This window comes from Mustela lutreola, chromosome 3 (genome assembly GCF_030435805.1).
Source record: "Mustela lutreola isolate mMusLut2 chromosome 3, mMusLut2.pri, whole genome shotgun sequence".
NCBI classification, from domain to species: Eukaryota; Metazoa; Chordata; class Mammalia; order Carnivora; family Mustelidae; genus Mustela; species Mustela lutreola.
Genome location: NC_081292.1, coordinates 107,814,058 through 107,826,873, shown reverse-complemented (window position 1 = coordinate 107,826,873; position 12,816 = coordinate 107,814,058). Strand labels below are relative to the sequence as shown.

General features: G+C 45.0%; 1 protein-coding gene across 4 annotated transcripts in view; it reads left to right on the top strand.

Moving 5' to 3' along the window:
• The window catches only part of CFAP221 (cilia and flagella associated protein 221), an 87,739-nt gene extending 79,563 nt beyond the window's left edge, over positions 1 to 8,176 (top strand). For 2 of the 4 annotated variants that reach the window (XM_059166634.1, XM_059166637.1), the window contains 3 exons: positions 875 to 967; positions 3,302 to 3,397; positions 5,180 to 5,406. In XM_059166634.1, the coding sequence (XP_059022617.1) occupies positions 875 to 967; positions 3,302 to 3,397; positions 5,180 to 5,288 (298 nt within the window). In that variant the 3' untranslated portion in view covers positions 5,289 to 5,406. Of the gene's footprint in view, positions 1 to 874; positions 968 to 3,301; positions 3,398 to 5,179; positions 5,407 to 7,935 lie in introns of those variants that run through there. The other 2 variants (XM_059166635.1, XM_059166636.1) reach the window with 2 other exon arrangements.
• Positions 8,177 to 12,816: the final 4,640 nt, after the last annotated feature.

Below are 12,816 nucleotides of genomic sequence, written 5' to 3'. Positions count from 1 at the left end.
CCCAGCTTCCAAAATTTAGTCCAGAAAACTGTTGAAAACTCTTATCCATGTAGGTTTTTTCTCCTCTTCTTCTTTGTCATGTGTTCAATTTTTTATTCCTTTAAACGTCATAAGGGGGGGCACCTGGGTGGCTCAGTTGGACAAGCATCCGACTCTTGATTTCCACTCAAGTCATGATGTCAGGGTCATGGGAGCTCTGTGCTGAGCAGGGAGCCTGCTTAAGATTCCCTCTCTTGCTCTCCCTCTGCCCCTCCTGGCTCATTCTCTCTCCCTCTAAAAAATTAAAAACCAATAAATAAAGTTTTAAAACATAGAAGTTTTTAAGTAGTTGAGACCAAAAAAAGCAAATGCTTGTTCTACCATCTTGAAACAGAAGTTTGCTGCCAATTTCTAAACTAATCATATTTATTCTACCTATTTTAATTATCTTAATGTGCTCTATTCTCAGGATTTTATAGAAAGCTCTAAATCTATTATACCAAATAATATATCTGGGGGTGGGGAGGAAGGTTTGAAACGGAATGGAACAACTAAGGACGACTGTAAAGTTGAGGGGAAACTATTAAGAAAAGTGAACGGTCCCAGTACGCCCTGTGCCCTCCAAGAAAGAATATTAGACACTACTAACTTGAAAGTTCTGTTCCTAAACCCCAGAAAATGGCTTACTTGGCCACATGCTCTAGGGTTTGAACAGTACCGATCACACACGCTGCCTTTGTCCATAGGCAAACACAAGTGGGTTTTCAGGAGTGAGGGACAGAAGGGGAATGTCCTTCCCAGTAGGAAAGTACAAGCACTTTAGCACATGGTGTAAAGCTCCCAAGACTGCGAATGTGAGCATTTATCCTCCCCTGCCTGTACGGTTCTTCCACAGCTGTGATTCCTTCAACCTAGTCATGCTTCCGGAAAATGTCCCTGCCGTTCTCGATGCCCTACCAGAAGAAGACAGACTGGAAACGGCTGAACGGTACTTTCTCACCTTTGCTTTCTAGTGTAGTCTGTTCTACCAAAATGCACCAGGTGCTTCGAGAGATTTCAAAAGAGCACACGGTGCCCAGGTCTGCAACCCAGATGACTTAGGGCTAACACATGCAGCCAGAGCCCTAACTAGGAGATGGCAGGCTGAGTTAGTGGTGTGGAGTAGATGGTCTCTGCAGCCTCACATTCACTGATGGGAGGGAGCTCCAGGGAGGGGAGAGCAGAGGTGGTGCTCAGTGGGCTGGGAAGGCTTCATGGTCACATGCACTTGGGTTAGTCCTTGAAAGAGAGTAGGATTTGGAGAGGCATAAAAAACTATAGACCCCAAACCAAGGTGCTCATGTTTCATTTTACTGGTGAGCATCCAACAGCCTCGAATCTCCTGTTGCTGTGCTGATTTCAGCATTTGTCCATGTAAATCATCAATTAGTGAAATCCTGAATATCTGAGGTTTCTCTCCGGGGCTAAGACTTGTCCACGTGCCGTGACACTTGGCAATACCTGAGCATTGGAAGCTCCAAACCGGGGAAGGTGGGAGCGCCTTCTACTGGAACCACTGCGCAAGGACATTGGTGAGGACACTGGTGAGGATGCTGGAGCCTGGACGGATGGTACCCGTCTGTATGAGGTTCAGAGGAGTATGTCCTGTCTGGCAGGGCTGTGGTGCCCAGCAGGCCGCAGCTTAGCTGACCCCTCCTCCACTTGGCACTGATGTGGGAACCATCGTGACCGAGTTCCCCCATCTTTGAAATGATAATAGTAGAACCTATTTCCTGCAAGTTGTCAGAGTTGCAGGAGATAATGCTGATGCTGATGACAATCACAACATTTACCAAGCACTTCAGCACAGAGCTTTGCCCACAGTCTCATTTACTCCCCATGATGAGGTCTTGCTGTTATCCCTACCTTAGAGACAGGAAACTACTCACAGGAAATTGATTCTTGCAGAGCACCAACATGCGGCTGCTTAGCAATCATTAGTCTTCAGTCACAGGGGACTGGAACAGTGTCTATGCCTTCCAAGGGTACTTTCCGTAATGGAACCTTGCTATGCCACTTCAGGGTATCATGGCTGAATGGTGTTCCTTCCCCCCCCCCTTTTTAAATTTTATTTGTTTGACAGAGAGAGAGAGAGAGCGAGAGCACAAGCAGGGGGAGCTACAGAGGGAGAGGGAGAGGCAGGCTTGATCCCAGGACCCTGGGATCACAACCTGAGCCAAAGACAGATGTTCAACCAACCTAGCCACCCAGGCGCCCCTGTGCACCTGCTTTTAATTCCAAACTTTGAAGACTTGGTTGATCTTGGAAGCATTTCTCTTAACTGAGCCATTATCAAAAAATCCATTCTCTTTTTCTAAAGTAATAGGGTTGTTGAAAGTAGTAGTGACATTTCCCAGCCTCCCTTGCAATAAATTCACCCATTTGGCAAGGCCCTAGCCCAGGGAATGTGAGATGGGAGATATTCCACTTCTGACCATGACCACTGAAGGAGTGAGTGTATCTCCTCCACGGTCTCTCTCTCTCTACTTTCCTCCAGCTAGAACCCACACATGCAGCAACTACGCTTTAACCATCAGGCCAGGGGTCAGCAAACTATGGCCCATGGCTGACTCTGGTCTGCCACTTATTTTTGTAAATAAAGTTTTATTGTAACATAACCACACCCATTCATGTATTATTTCTTTGGGTTCCTTTCATGCTACAAAAGCAGAGCTGAGTAGTTACAAAAGAGACTATATGATCTACAAAGCCCTTTACTGAAAAGCTTGCAGACCCCCATTCCAGCAGATAGCAGACCACAAGACAAAAGTCACCTCAAGCCCTTTAATTTCTTCTTTTACCAATAGTTTATTTGGAAATATATTACTTAAATATATTAAAATTATATTAAAGCAGTTATAGGTTTTTTGGTTTTTTTTTAGTGAAGAAGATAGTGATCTCTTCACTATCACTTTCTATTTAAATTTCATGGTGGCCAGAGAACATACTGTGAATGATTTCAAAAAGATTGAAATCATTCAGGCTTTCTTTACAGTCCAAGATATGGTCCGTATTGGTAAATATACCACATGCACTTGCAGAGAATATGAATTCTACAACCCCACTTTAAAAATTGCTTTTTACTCTCTGGTTATGATTCCTACCATTGTAGGTCAAAGCAGTTTATCAGCCTTATGCTTCTCTTAACATAGACTCAACAAAAGTGGGTAGAACTAACACTGAAAGCCAAAAGAATTGCATAATTCTTAAATGATCACAATATTTCTCTACTTTATTTGGGGAAGGAAAACCCTTTCCAGCTAAGCATGTTCTTCCTTTTCAGTGAGCTCTGCGAACAGAATATAGAAGTTCTGTTGACTCCGGAAATGATTGAAGCAGAATTCCCTATGTTGGACCACAAGGACTCCAAAAAGGAGAAGTAAGTGGATGCTTTATGCCTTCCTTAGGAAGAGGCAGCCTTCTGATAGAATTGGTCCTCCATGAAGGACAGGAATTGTCACGTCATCTGAACCTAAATACCTCAGGCTTAAAAAAGAGAGAGGGGTGTGTCTATCTTATTTGATGCACAATTACGGTCTCTCAAGTGTGGTTGGCAGGTAAACATTTAAGGACTGGACCCAATTTTTCCATTTGCTTATCATCTAATTTCAGAGGTGAGTTTGTTATTGATAACTGAACGAGTCTCCTCCGGCATCAGGAACCTGGGCTCTGGAGCCAGAGGAGACCCGTGGCCGAGGCTCAGCCCCACCATTTATGCCGTACGAGCTCTCCAGCCAAGTTTCTGACACCTCAGTAAACTGAGTTGCAGTGTCCTCCTGTGCGCCATGCAGGAAATAAAGTCTCCCTCACAGGCCTCACAAGTGTGAGGAGTAAATGAGACACCAGTGCAAGGACGGCCAGCCAGTAGCTTGATGTGAACTGGGTGTTTGGCAAACGTGAGCGCTTCCCTTCGCCTCTCCCTCAGGGGCCGGAGAGCAAACACATCATCACTATCCCTCAAAAAATTGGTTTCTCTTTTTTTTTAATTGTATATTTATCTGAGAGCGAGAGAGAGATAGAGAGAGAGAAACATGAGCAGGTGAGGGACAGCCGGAGAAGCAGGCTCTCCACTGATGAGGGAGCCTGGCGTGGGGCTCCATCCCAGAACTCCCAGATCATGACCTCAGCCAAAGGCAGACGTTTACCCAACTGAGCCACCCAGGCGCCCCGAGGGAACATTTTAATTCTTCATTTTCAGGTATTTCTGCTTTTTCTAAACTGCCAGGCATTTGCCAGAACTTTACATTTCACCCTGTTTAGAAAACGTTCCAGAAGCACTTGAGTTTATACTGTATTCTATCTAGGCAGATCATAGAGCTGACTTCACAGTCTTAAGACATCTGTCCTTCCAACCAAATGCGCTCCTCAGTTCCTTCCCAGATATTTGGAATATTCTACCAGAAACCCCCTTGCCACACCCAGCAAAGGGCTGGGCTCCACATCAGCAGCCACCTGATCCAGGTACAGAACCCGCCCCCTGACTCCCCCCACTTCTGGAGCCACTGTCAGAGTCAGACATGTTACAGGCCTACCTTATTCATAAACATGAAGCAGCAACGAATGCTGACTGAACCTTTAGAAGACATCATGTGAGTGATTTCTCCTTTCACCTTCTTGACAACACTGGCAGATGGGAACTACCACTGTCTGTCCATCTGGAAGCAGAGCCTGAGTTACAGAACTTGGCCACACTAAGAAGCTCATGGAGCTGAAATCAGAAGCCAGGTTTGAATCACTTACCAGCCAAGTGTTTTCACTAGTAACAAAATTATCATCAAACATAGTTTGAAATAGATATATGTGATATCAATTCTCTATAAAAACATAAAACAAGTCCCCAGGGGTGCCTGGGTGGCTCAATTGGTTAAACATCTGCCTTCGGCTCAGGTCATGATCCCAGAGTTCTGGGATCGAGTCCTACATTGGGCTCCCTGCTCACCAGGAAGCCTGCTTCTCCCTCTCCTTCTGCCCCTCCCCCTGCTTGTGCTCCCGTGCCCTTTCTCTCTCACAGATAAATAAATAAAATCTTTAAAAAAAAAAAAAAAAAAGTCCTCCAGGCTTCACTATTCCCGTGACCCTGAGCCAGCTTCTGGGTGTGGGTGGGCAACCTGAGCTGCTACCAAGTGCCCTCATGTGTCCCTGTCGGGTGTTTGATGTACAGAGAGATCAAAGAGCAAGCACAACCTACGGAGAAGCCAGGAGAAAAGATGCTGGAGGAGATGAAGATTCTTCGGGGCAAAGCTCTCAACTCGTACCTGATTCTAGGATAAAACCCCCAGGAGGTCAGTTCCTCTCATTGGCTTCCTGCTGGTCACTGTGTCCATTGACGTTCCGGTCATTTGAGGAGTTAAACTCTTTAGAGAATAAAATTGAAAGGTGGATGATGTATATATTTGTAAGTAATCATTTTTCTTTTGAAAGATAAGACGTCACCAGTGGGATGGCAGTGTTGGAAAGCTCCTTGGTGCAAAAATTCAATGCTGGCACGAAGACTTCTGGAGCAAGCCCCAGGCCACCTACCATGTGGAGAGCCCCAAAGCCTTCTGCACGTGGTGTGGTGCTGGGAGGGGGGCTAGGCGGGCGGGGAGAGGGCAGAGAAAGGTGGGTGCGGAGCGGGTCTGCTCTCTCACCTCTGCATGGAAGCCGCCCCTTGCCCCTGAGCGTCCCAGCCTTGGTGAGGACACTCACTTCCCAGGCATCTATGCAAGGGCACAAGCTTGTCCTACATTTGTATTTGCCAAATCTGCCAACAGCGTTCCGCACCTAGCAGTCTTAGGAGAGATGCTGTGCAAGTGCATGCCGGGCTGGCTGCCTGAGGAGGAGAGGCAGTAGGTGATGTGGGAGTCGTGTGTGAGGTGTGAGGCAGGCTTTCCAAACGAGGACAACAGTTCCTTTTTCCCTGGAGTCTGCCGCATGCCAGGCCCCCTGTTGCGGGCCAGCTCTTCAAGTCCACACATCCTCCCAGGGAAGGGAATCCCAAGGGTCCCAGGAGCCAGGGGACCTGTCAAGCTGGTGAAAACCCACAAGGCCTGTGTGACTTCGAGGCTGGGCAGAATCAGGGAGGGAGTCTTCAGGCGCCCAGAACTCCGGCGACATCAGCCGTGCTGGGCAGGAGGGGCAATGGGAGACAGGGACACTGCCTGCCTCTGCCTGAGGACACCAAGTGTCCTTGAATCAACCACAACAGACCCACAACAGAACTGCCACCTTCTCCTCCTGTCTTAAGCTACCAAATTGTCCTGTCTCATCTGCTTAAAGAACACAAGGAGGTCACATTACTTTTACTGTTCAGAGATCACAATTCGTATCTCCCATCCCACCAAAACAGGAAGATCACACTCGCCTTCCAGGGGGTCCTTTTTTCTTCCAGGATAAGGCCAAGCACCCTGGGGAGTCCTACTTAGCCCAAGGGGCTGGTCCTGATGACCTGCTAAGGAGCCCAGGCCTTTGACTGCCCCAGCTCGGTGTCCCGCAGTCTGCTTTCAGCAGGATGCCTGTCTGCTGTGGGGACAGAGGCTCGGCCATCACAGCTGGAAAATAGTGGCTCTTCAGGTGGAGGAGGGAAGAGTGGCCTGGGGTATGGCACACAAGCACACATACACATACAAGGATGTACACACAAAATACACACAAGACACACAAAATACAAGAGAGTTGCTGAGGGCCATCCAAGAGCTGGGCCTGGATCCAGGTCCAGCAAGTGATACTACCCCAAGCCTGCCCTGTGACAAAGGGGACACACCATCAACAAAAAACAGATTTTACGTTTGTGGTATAAAATCAGGGTATGAGAAGTGCTACAAAGAAAGACTAATGTAGGGGTGCCTGGGTGGCTCAGCCATTAAGCATCTAACTTCCGCCCAGGTCACAATCCCAGGGCTCTAGAATCAAACCCCATATTGCACATCTTGCTCAGCAGGAAGCTTGCTTCTTCCTCTCCAATTCCCCCTGCTGTGTTCCTTCTCTCACTTTATCTGTCAAATAAATAAATAAAATATATTTTTTTAAAATATAGGTTCTGCCTTCAGCTCAGGTCCTGATGCCAGGGTCCTGGGATCCAGACCGGCATCGGGCTCCGTGCTCGGTGTGGAGTCTGCTTAAGATTCTTTCTCCCTCTTCCTCTACCCCTGCCCTCCCCCACCACTGCACACTCTTTTTCTCTCAAAATAAATTAATAAATCTTAAAAAAAAAATTCCAGGTTCATCTTATATTTTCTCAGCCTCAGCCCTGGAGTCAATTATTTCTAGCCCTAACTCCTTTTATTGATGTTCTTATGAAGGATGCTCAGAGACAATCCCTGGGTGTTCATTGTTCCTGGGTCTCTGTTTCCAGGCTCTCTCGGTGGACAGAGCTGGGACACCTCCGTATTTTTACCAACCCACACATACATAGCTCTGTAGCTCACTCTCCACATCTATCAAGAACATGAATTGAAGGGCACCTGGGTGGCTCAGTGAGTTAAAGCCTCTGCCTTCAGCTCAGGTCATGATCTCAGGGTCCTGGGATTGAGCCCTGCATGGACTCTCTGCTCAGTGGGGAGCCTGCTTCCCCCCCACCGCCTGTCTCTCTGCCTACTTATGATATCTTTCTCTCTCACTCTGACAAATAAATAGATAAATAAAAATCTTTAAAAAAAAATACTATATATAAAAAAAAAAAAAAGAACATGAATTGATTCTGAGACTTCTGATTCTAATCACCAGTTTGTTTCGGCCTTCCTTTAACTCCTTTGTAACCCTCCCCCTACAGTGATAACCCCATTCTCATTATCTACAGTATGTTTATTTGTTCACTTTTAGCACATCCGTGAAGGGAAGGCCCAATTGTTCACCTATCTCCTGTGAGAAACCCATGTTGTTGGTTTTTTTTTTTTTTAGTTTGTTTGTTTTTTAATATTTTATTTATTTATTTGACAGAGAGAGAGCACAAGCAGCGGAAGAAGCAGAGGGCGAGGCAGAAGCAGGCTCCCTGCAGGGCAGGGGAAGCCTGTTATGGGACTCCATCCCAGGACTCCAGGATCAAGACCTGAGCAGAAGTCAGTGGCCTAACCAACTGAGCCACTCAGGTGCCTGAAACCCATGTTTTGACTAGATGACAGTATTTGCCTTCTTGTTGTCATTAGCATTACAGAGTTCAATAAAAATACAATTTTCCAAAGTTACGGCTCTTTTTTCCCTTCCACGCATGTCCATGTGGTTCTGACATGCATTTGGGATGCAGTTAGGTTCGTTTGTTCCTGTTTCTATTCCATCTCTGGTTCCCCAACATCCTAGTTGGGTTTAATTATTCATTTATATTTAGGATGTGCACAGGGTTCGCACAACATTCCCGTGGTTCTCACAGCCACACGAAAGAGGTGCTCGGGGAAGGGCCCATCCCTCCTCATCTTACTACCCTGTTCATACCCACCCTGTAGGTAACCAGGCTCTTTAGTTTCTGGTTTATCCTATGAATCGGTAATTCTCATAAACCTCTGTAGGGCTGAAAACCTTACTTTCCCGCCCTGCATTCCTCCTCCTCACTCAGGCCTCTCAGCAGTTCCCCAAACACAGCCCGCTGGAGCACACCCTGCACCTGGGCCCTTGCTGTTCCTGAGGGGCTGTTCCACCCCCTTCCAGCCTTCCAGCCCCAGTTCAGACTCCCCCTGGCTCCCTGGCCTCGGGTTCTCCCGCACATCGCCCCCTCTCAGGTAGGGGTTAAATCTTTCCTCTGCCTACCTCATTGTCTGCCACTACGGAGGAGGGAGGGGCCCGACCTTGCTGCTCCAGGGAATCGCTGCCCTCATCATCCAGACTCAACACCATTTTGTCAACCTTGCTTGGTCCCACGCGTCCAGCCCGCACTCAAGTGAGCCCCCCCGCTAGCTCCACCTACTCCTTCCCCCTTCCTTCCTGGGCCCCCAGCGCTGTAGTATTTAGGTGAACATTCCTGCTGCTCAGGGCTTGTTACATGGCTTTGAACCTGGGCTCCTGTCAGTGCATCTATTTACACCTATCTCTGTTCCCCCACCTATAAACAAGGGCCAATTTATTTCGTTTCTTTCCGTGCCTTCCAAGGGTCATTTTACGACCCTCTAGAGGATTCGGGGACTGTGTTGGGGATCTGGCGCCACCTGGTGGATGCCTTAAGAAAGGCCTTGCTGCCTTCCCAGTACACTGTAGCCTACGATTTCTTCCAGGAAACCAGTTTCCAAAAATTTAATATTGTATGCGCTTTTCTTCCTTTTTTCAGACCACTTTTAGATGGGAAAAGGCAAGAAAGCCTTCTTTGTATTGTCTTCCATGATCAGTTCCATAGAAAAAGTTGCTTCAGTGGAGTCACTGAACCACATGAAGTTTGGGGGCTTCTTTGTGGGCTCAGCCTGGTCCTATGGGGATGGTGGACACAGTCAAAGGTTGACTGCATGAGTGAGGAGCTCGGGGCTAAACAGTGGTCTCTCAAGACCTGCCAGCTCTTTCTCTCTTGTGTTCACTCAGATTATCTCAGCTCTCTCTCTCAAGCCGGAGAAATTTTAAACCACAAAACCTCAGGATAATTCAATAGTTCATTTTACAAGTAATTACAATTGCTTCCTCTTTTAGGACTTTCAGCTTGTCAAGTATTTTCTTAATGATCCTCACAATGTTCTGAGACACACAGACTAGCTGTTATCCTTGTAACATATATGGGGAAACTGAGGCCCAAAGAGGTTCATGGACTTGCCCAATTAACAAAAGAACCAGGTTTGGGCAGAACCCAGGCTGCCTAATTCTGAACCCAAGTTTCTCTCTAGCACACGAAAAAAATCAATGGAAATGGAAATTTTATAGTTTTATATATCTTTACTTTTTTATTTAAATATTCAGGTTTTGGGTTTCTAAGTGTCAAATAATGATATTTAGAGGCACCTGGGTAGCTCAGATGGTTAAGTGTCTGCTTTCAGCTCAAGTTATGATCCCAGGATCCTGGGATCAAGTCCCACATCGGACTCCACATTCAGTGGGGGAGTCTGCTTTTCACTCTCCCTCTCCCTCTCTTCCCTGTTTGTGTTCTCTCGCTCTCTCACTCAAATAAATCAATAAAATTTTTTTAAAAATGATACTTATGTTTCACTCAATTATTCTTTAAAATATGTAATATGGAAAAAGCACAAACTAGCAAATTTTCTAGCTCTAAAATCAGTTTGGATCTAAAGAAACCAGACAATACATTTACCCCACAAGGGCAGTGGCCACATTTATGTGTCCCCAGCACAAATCAAGATGTTTGGCACAACATAGACTCTCAATAAATGTTTGTTGAATCCCAGAATACGAAAGAAATATGAAAACTATGGGTCTAATATCCATTTACATTCTCATGGACATGTGTTTATACAGTGTATTCACTATGGAAAAAAATAGGAGTTGAAGATAATAGATGAATTTTGAATCTAGAACATCAGAATCAGAAGGATGTAGAACCTCCTCTAGCCCCACCCAGATAAATACGGGTGTATCTCTGCAGCAAATATAGCAAGTTTGTGCAATCTCCTTGCCTTTTATTAAGTGGGGAAAATGGCAATATTAACTTTACGGAGTGGTTGTGGAGTTAAATGAGATGATTCTGACGATAGAGTGCACAGTAAACATTAGCTATTATTAGCATCTCAATATTTATTTGGCAAGGGAGGGAAGCTGAGTCCTTACCTGCCTCCCTGCCTTCCTCAATTCCCCTTCTACCATCCATGCCCCTGCTGAGCAAAGGGCCTGACCCAGGGCTCAATCCCAGGACCCTGGGATCATGACGCAAGCTGAAGGCAGAGGCTTTAACCCACTGAGCCACCCAGGTGCCCCTGGAGCATCACTTTGTTGCCAGAAAGTTTGCCTCCAAAATTATCCAGGGCAATTAAGGGATAAAGGAGCTGGTTAAAAGCACTCCCACTGAGCAAACTGTGACAATTATGACATTAGAAAGAAAGCAGTAGTTCTCTGCACAACCATATGAGGCAACTAAAAAAGAAAAGAAAAGGTTGTTTTAACCAAAACAACTTCTTAATGATGTTTACAGTATGTTAACAAAGCCAAACTGGGTGTATACTATATTCAAGCTTTGGTCAATGTCAAAATTTCATCATTGCAAGTCAAACACCTAAAAGATATAATGGGAATCCTGGCAGGGGATTCAGAACTTCATCCATTCTACTCAAACAATGAAAAATTATGGAAGATTTACTACTAAAAAATTTTTAAAACCGCAGGGGCACCTCCGCGGCTCTGTTGGTTGAGCATCTGACTCTTGGTTTCAGTTTGGGTCATGATCTCAGGGTTGTGGAATCTGGTCCCATGCTGGGCTCCCAGCTCAGCATGGAGTCTGCTTGAGATTCTCTTTCCCTCTCCCTTACCCCTCCTTTCTCTCTCAAATAAATAAATAGAATCCTTTTTAAGACTTTATTATTTATTTATTTATTTGAGAGAGAGAAAGAGCACAAGTCAGGGGAAGGGCAGAGGGAGAGGAAGAAACAGACATCCGGCTGAGCAGAGAGCCAGATGTAGAGCTCTATCCCAGGACCCTGGGATCATGACGTGAGCTTCATTTACTAAGCCACCCAGGCACCTCTAAATAAATAAATCTTTAAAAAAAGAACAAACACACACACATAGATTTGGAAACTCTGATTATCCACACAGAGGCTCAACCTAATAAAAACAAACTCATGATCAGTCGTCTGGGAAATCACTCTGAGCCCAACCTTGACAAGAATATACCGCTCAAAGATCAACCCAGAACACAGCAGTGTGGAATGACTCAACAGGATGGTTCTGTGTCCCTGGGTTGGGAGACCACATTTGTCATGTCAGGGTGAATAAAAGATTCTCCCTCAAATGATACTCTCGTCCTGGTCAGGTCATCTGTAATAACAAGTTTCATCTCACAGTTTCCTACATACTTCAGTTTAAGAGGTTTAAAACACGTCAGAGTGTCTGTTACATTTATGTGACTGTTTTATTAGATTTACAAGAGTTGCTTAAGGGTGTAGAAAGATTTTGCTTATTAGATTTGAAAGGCTACATTTTGGGGGTAGTACATTTAAAAGAATTAGCTAAATTAAATTTGAAAATGTGCTTTGAAATGTCTCAGGGAATTTGATCAATTAAGTACAGGACTGGTGTGGTATAATTAAGGAAGATTTAATATGTAAAGCCTGTAGTTAATTGAAACTTAATCAAAGAACAAGTAGAAAAAATTCTTATTTTATATATTAAAAAGTGCTGGGTTTATTAATAAGATAGTATTTGTAAATTGAGGTTCTAGGCTTAAAAGACATGGGATATTTAAGCTTGCTATTTTAACCAATAATAATTAAGACACAAGCTACTTTTAAGTATTCCTATCATGCCCAAAAGGCCCCACAGAAGTTTTTTTCATGAAGAAATGGAGAAGTTGAGTAGACCACTACCAAGTAAGGACATTGAATCTCCCCACAAAGAAAAGTTCCAGAGTTGATGGTTTCAATGGTGCATCCTACCAAATATTTAAAGAAGAGATAATACCAATCTTTCTCAAACTTCTGCCAAAAAATTGAAAAGGAAGAACACTTCCTAACTCATTGTGAGGGTCAGCATTACCCCAGTACCAAAGCCAGACAAAGATTCAGCAAATATCCCTTATGAACACTGATGCAAAAGCCCTCAACAAAGTACTAGTAAATCGAATTCAGCACCACATTTAAAAGGATTATACACCATGACTGAATGGGATTTATTCCTGCAATGCAAGGACAGCTCAACATATAAAAATAAATCAACATAATACACCATGTTCACAAAATAAAGCAA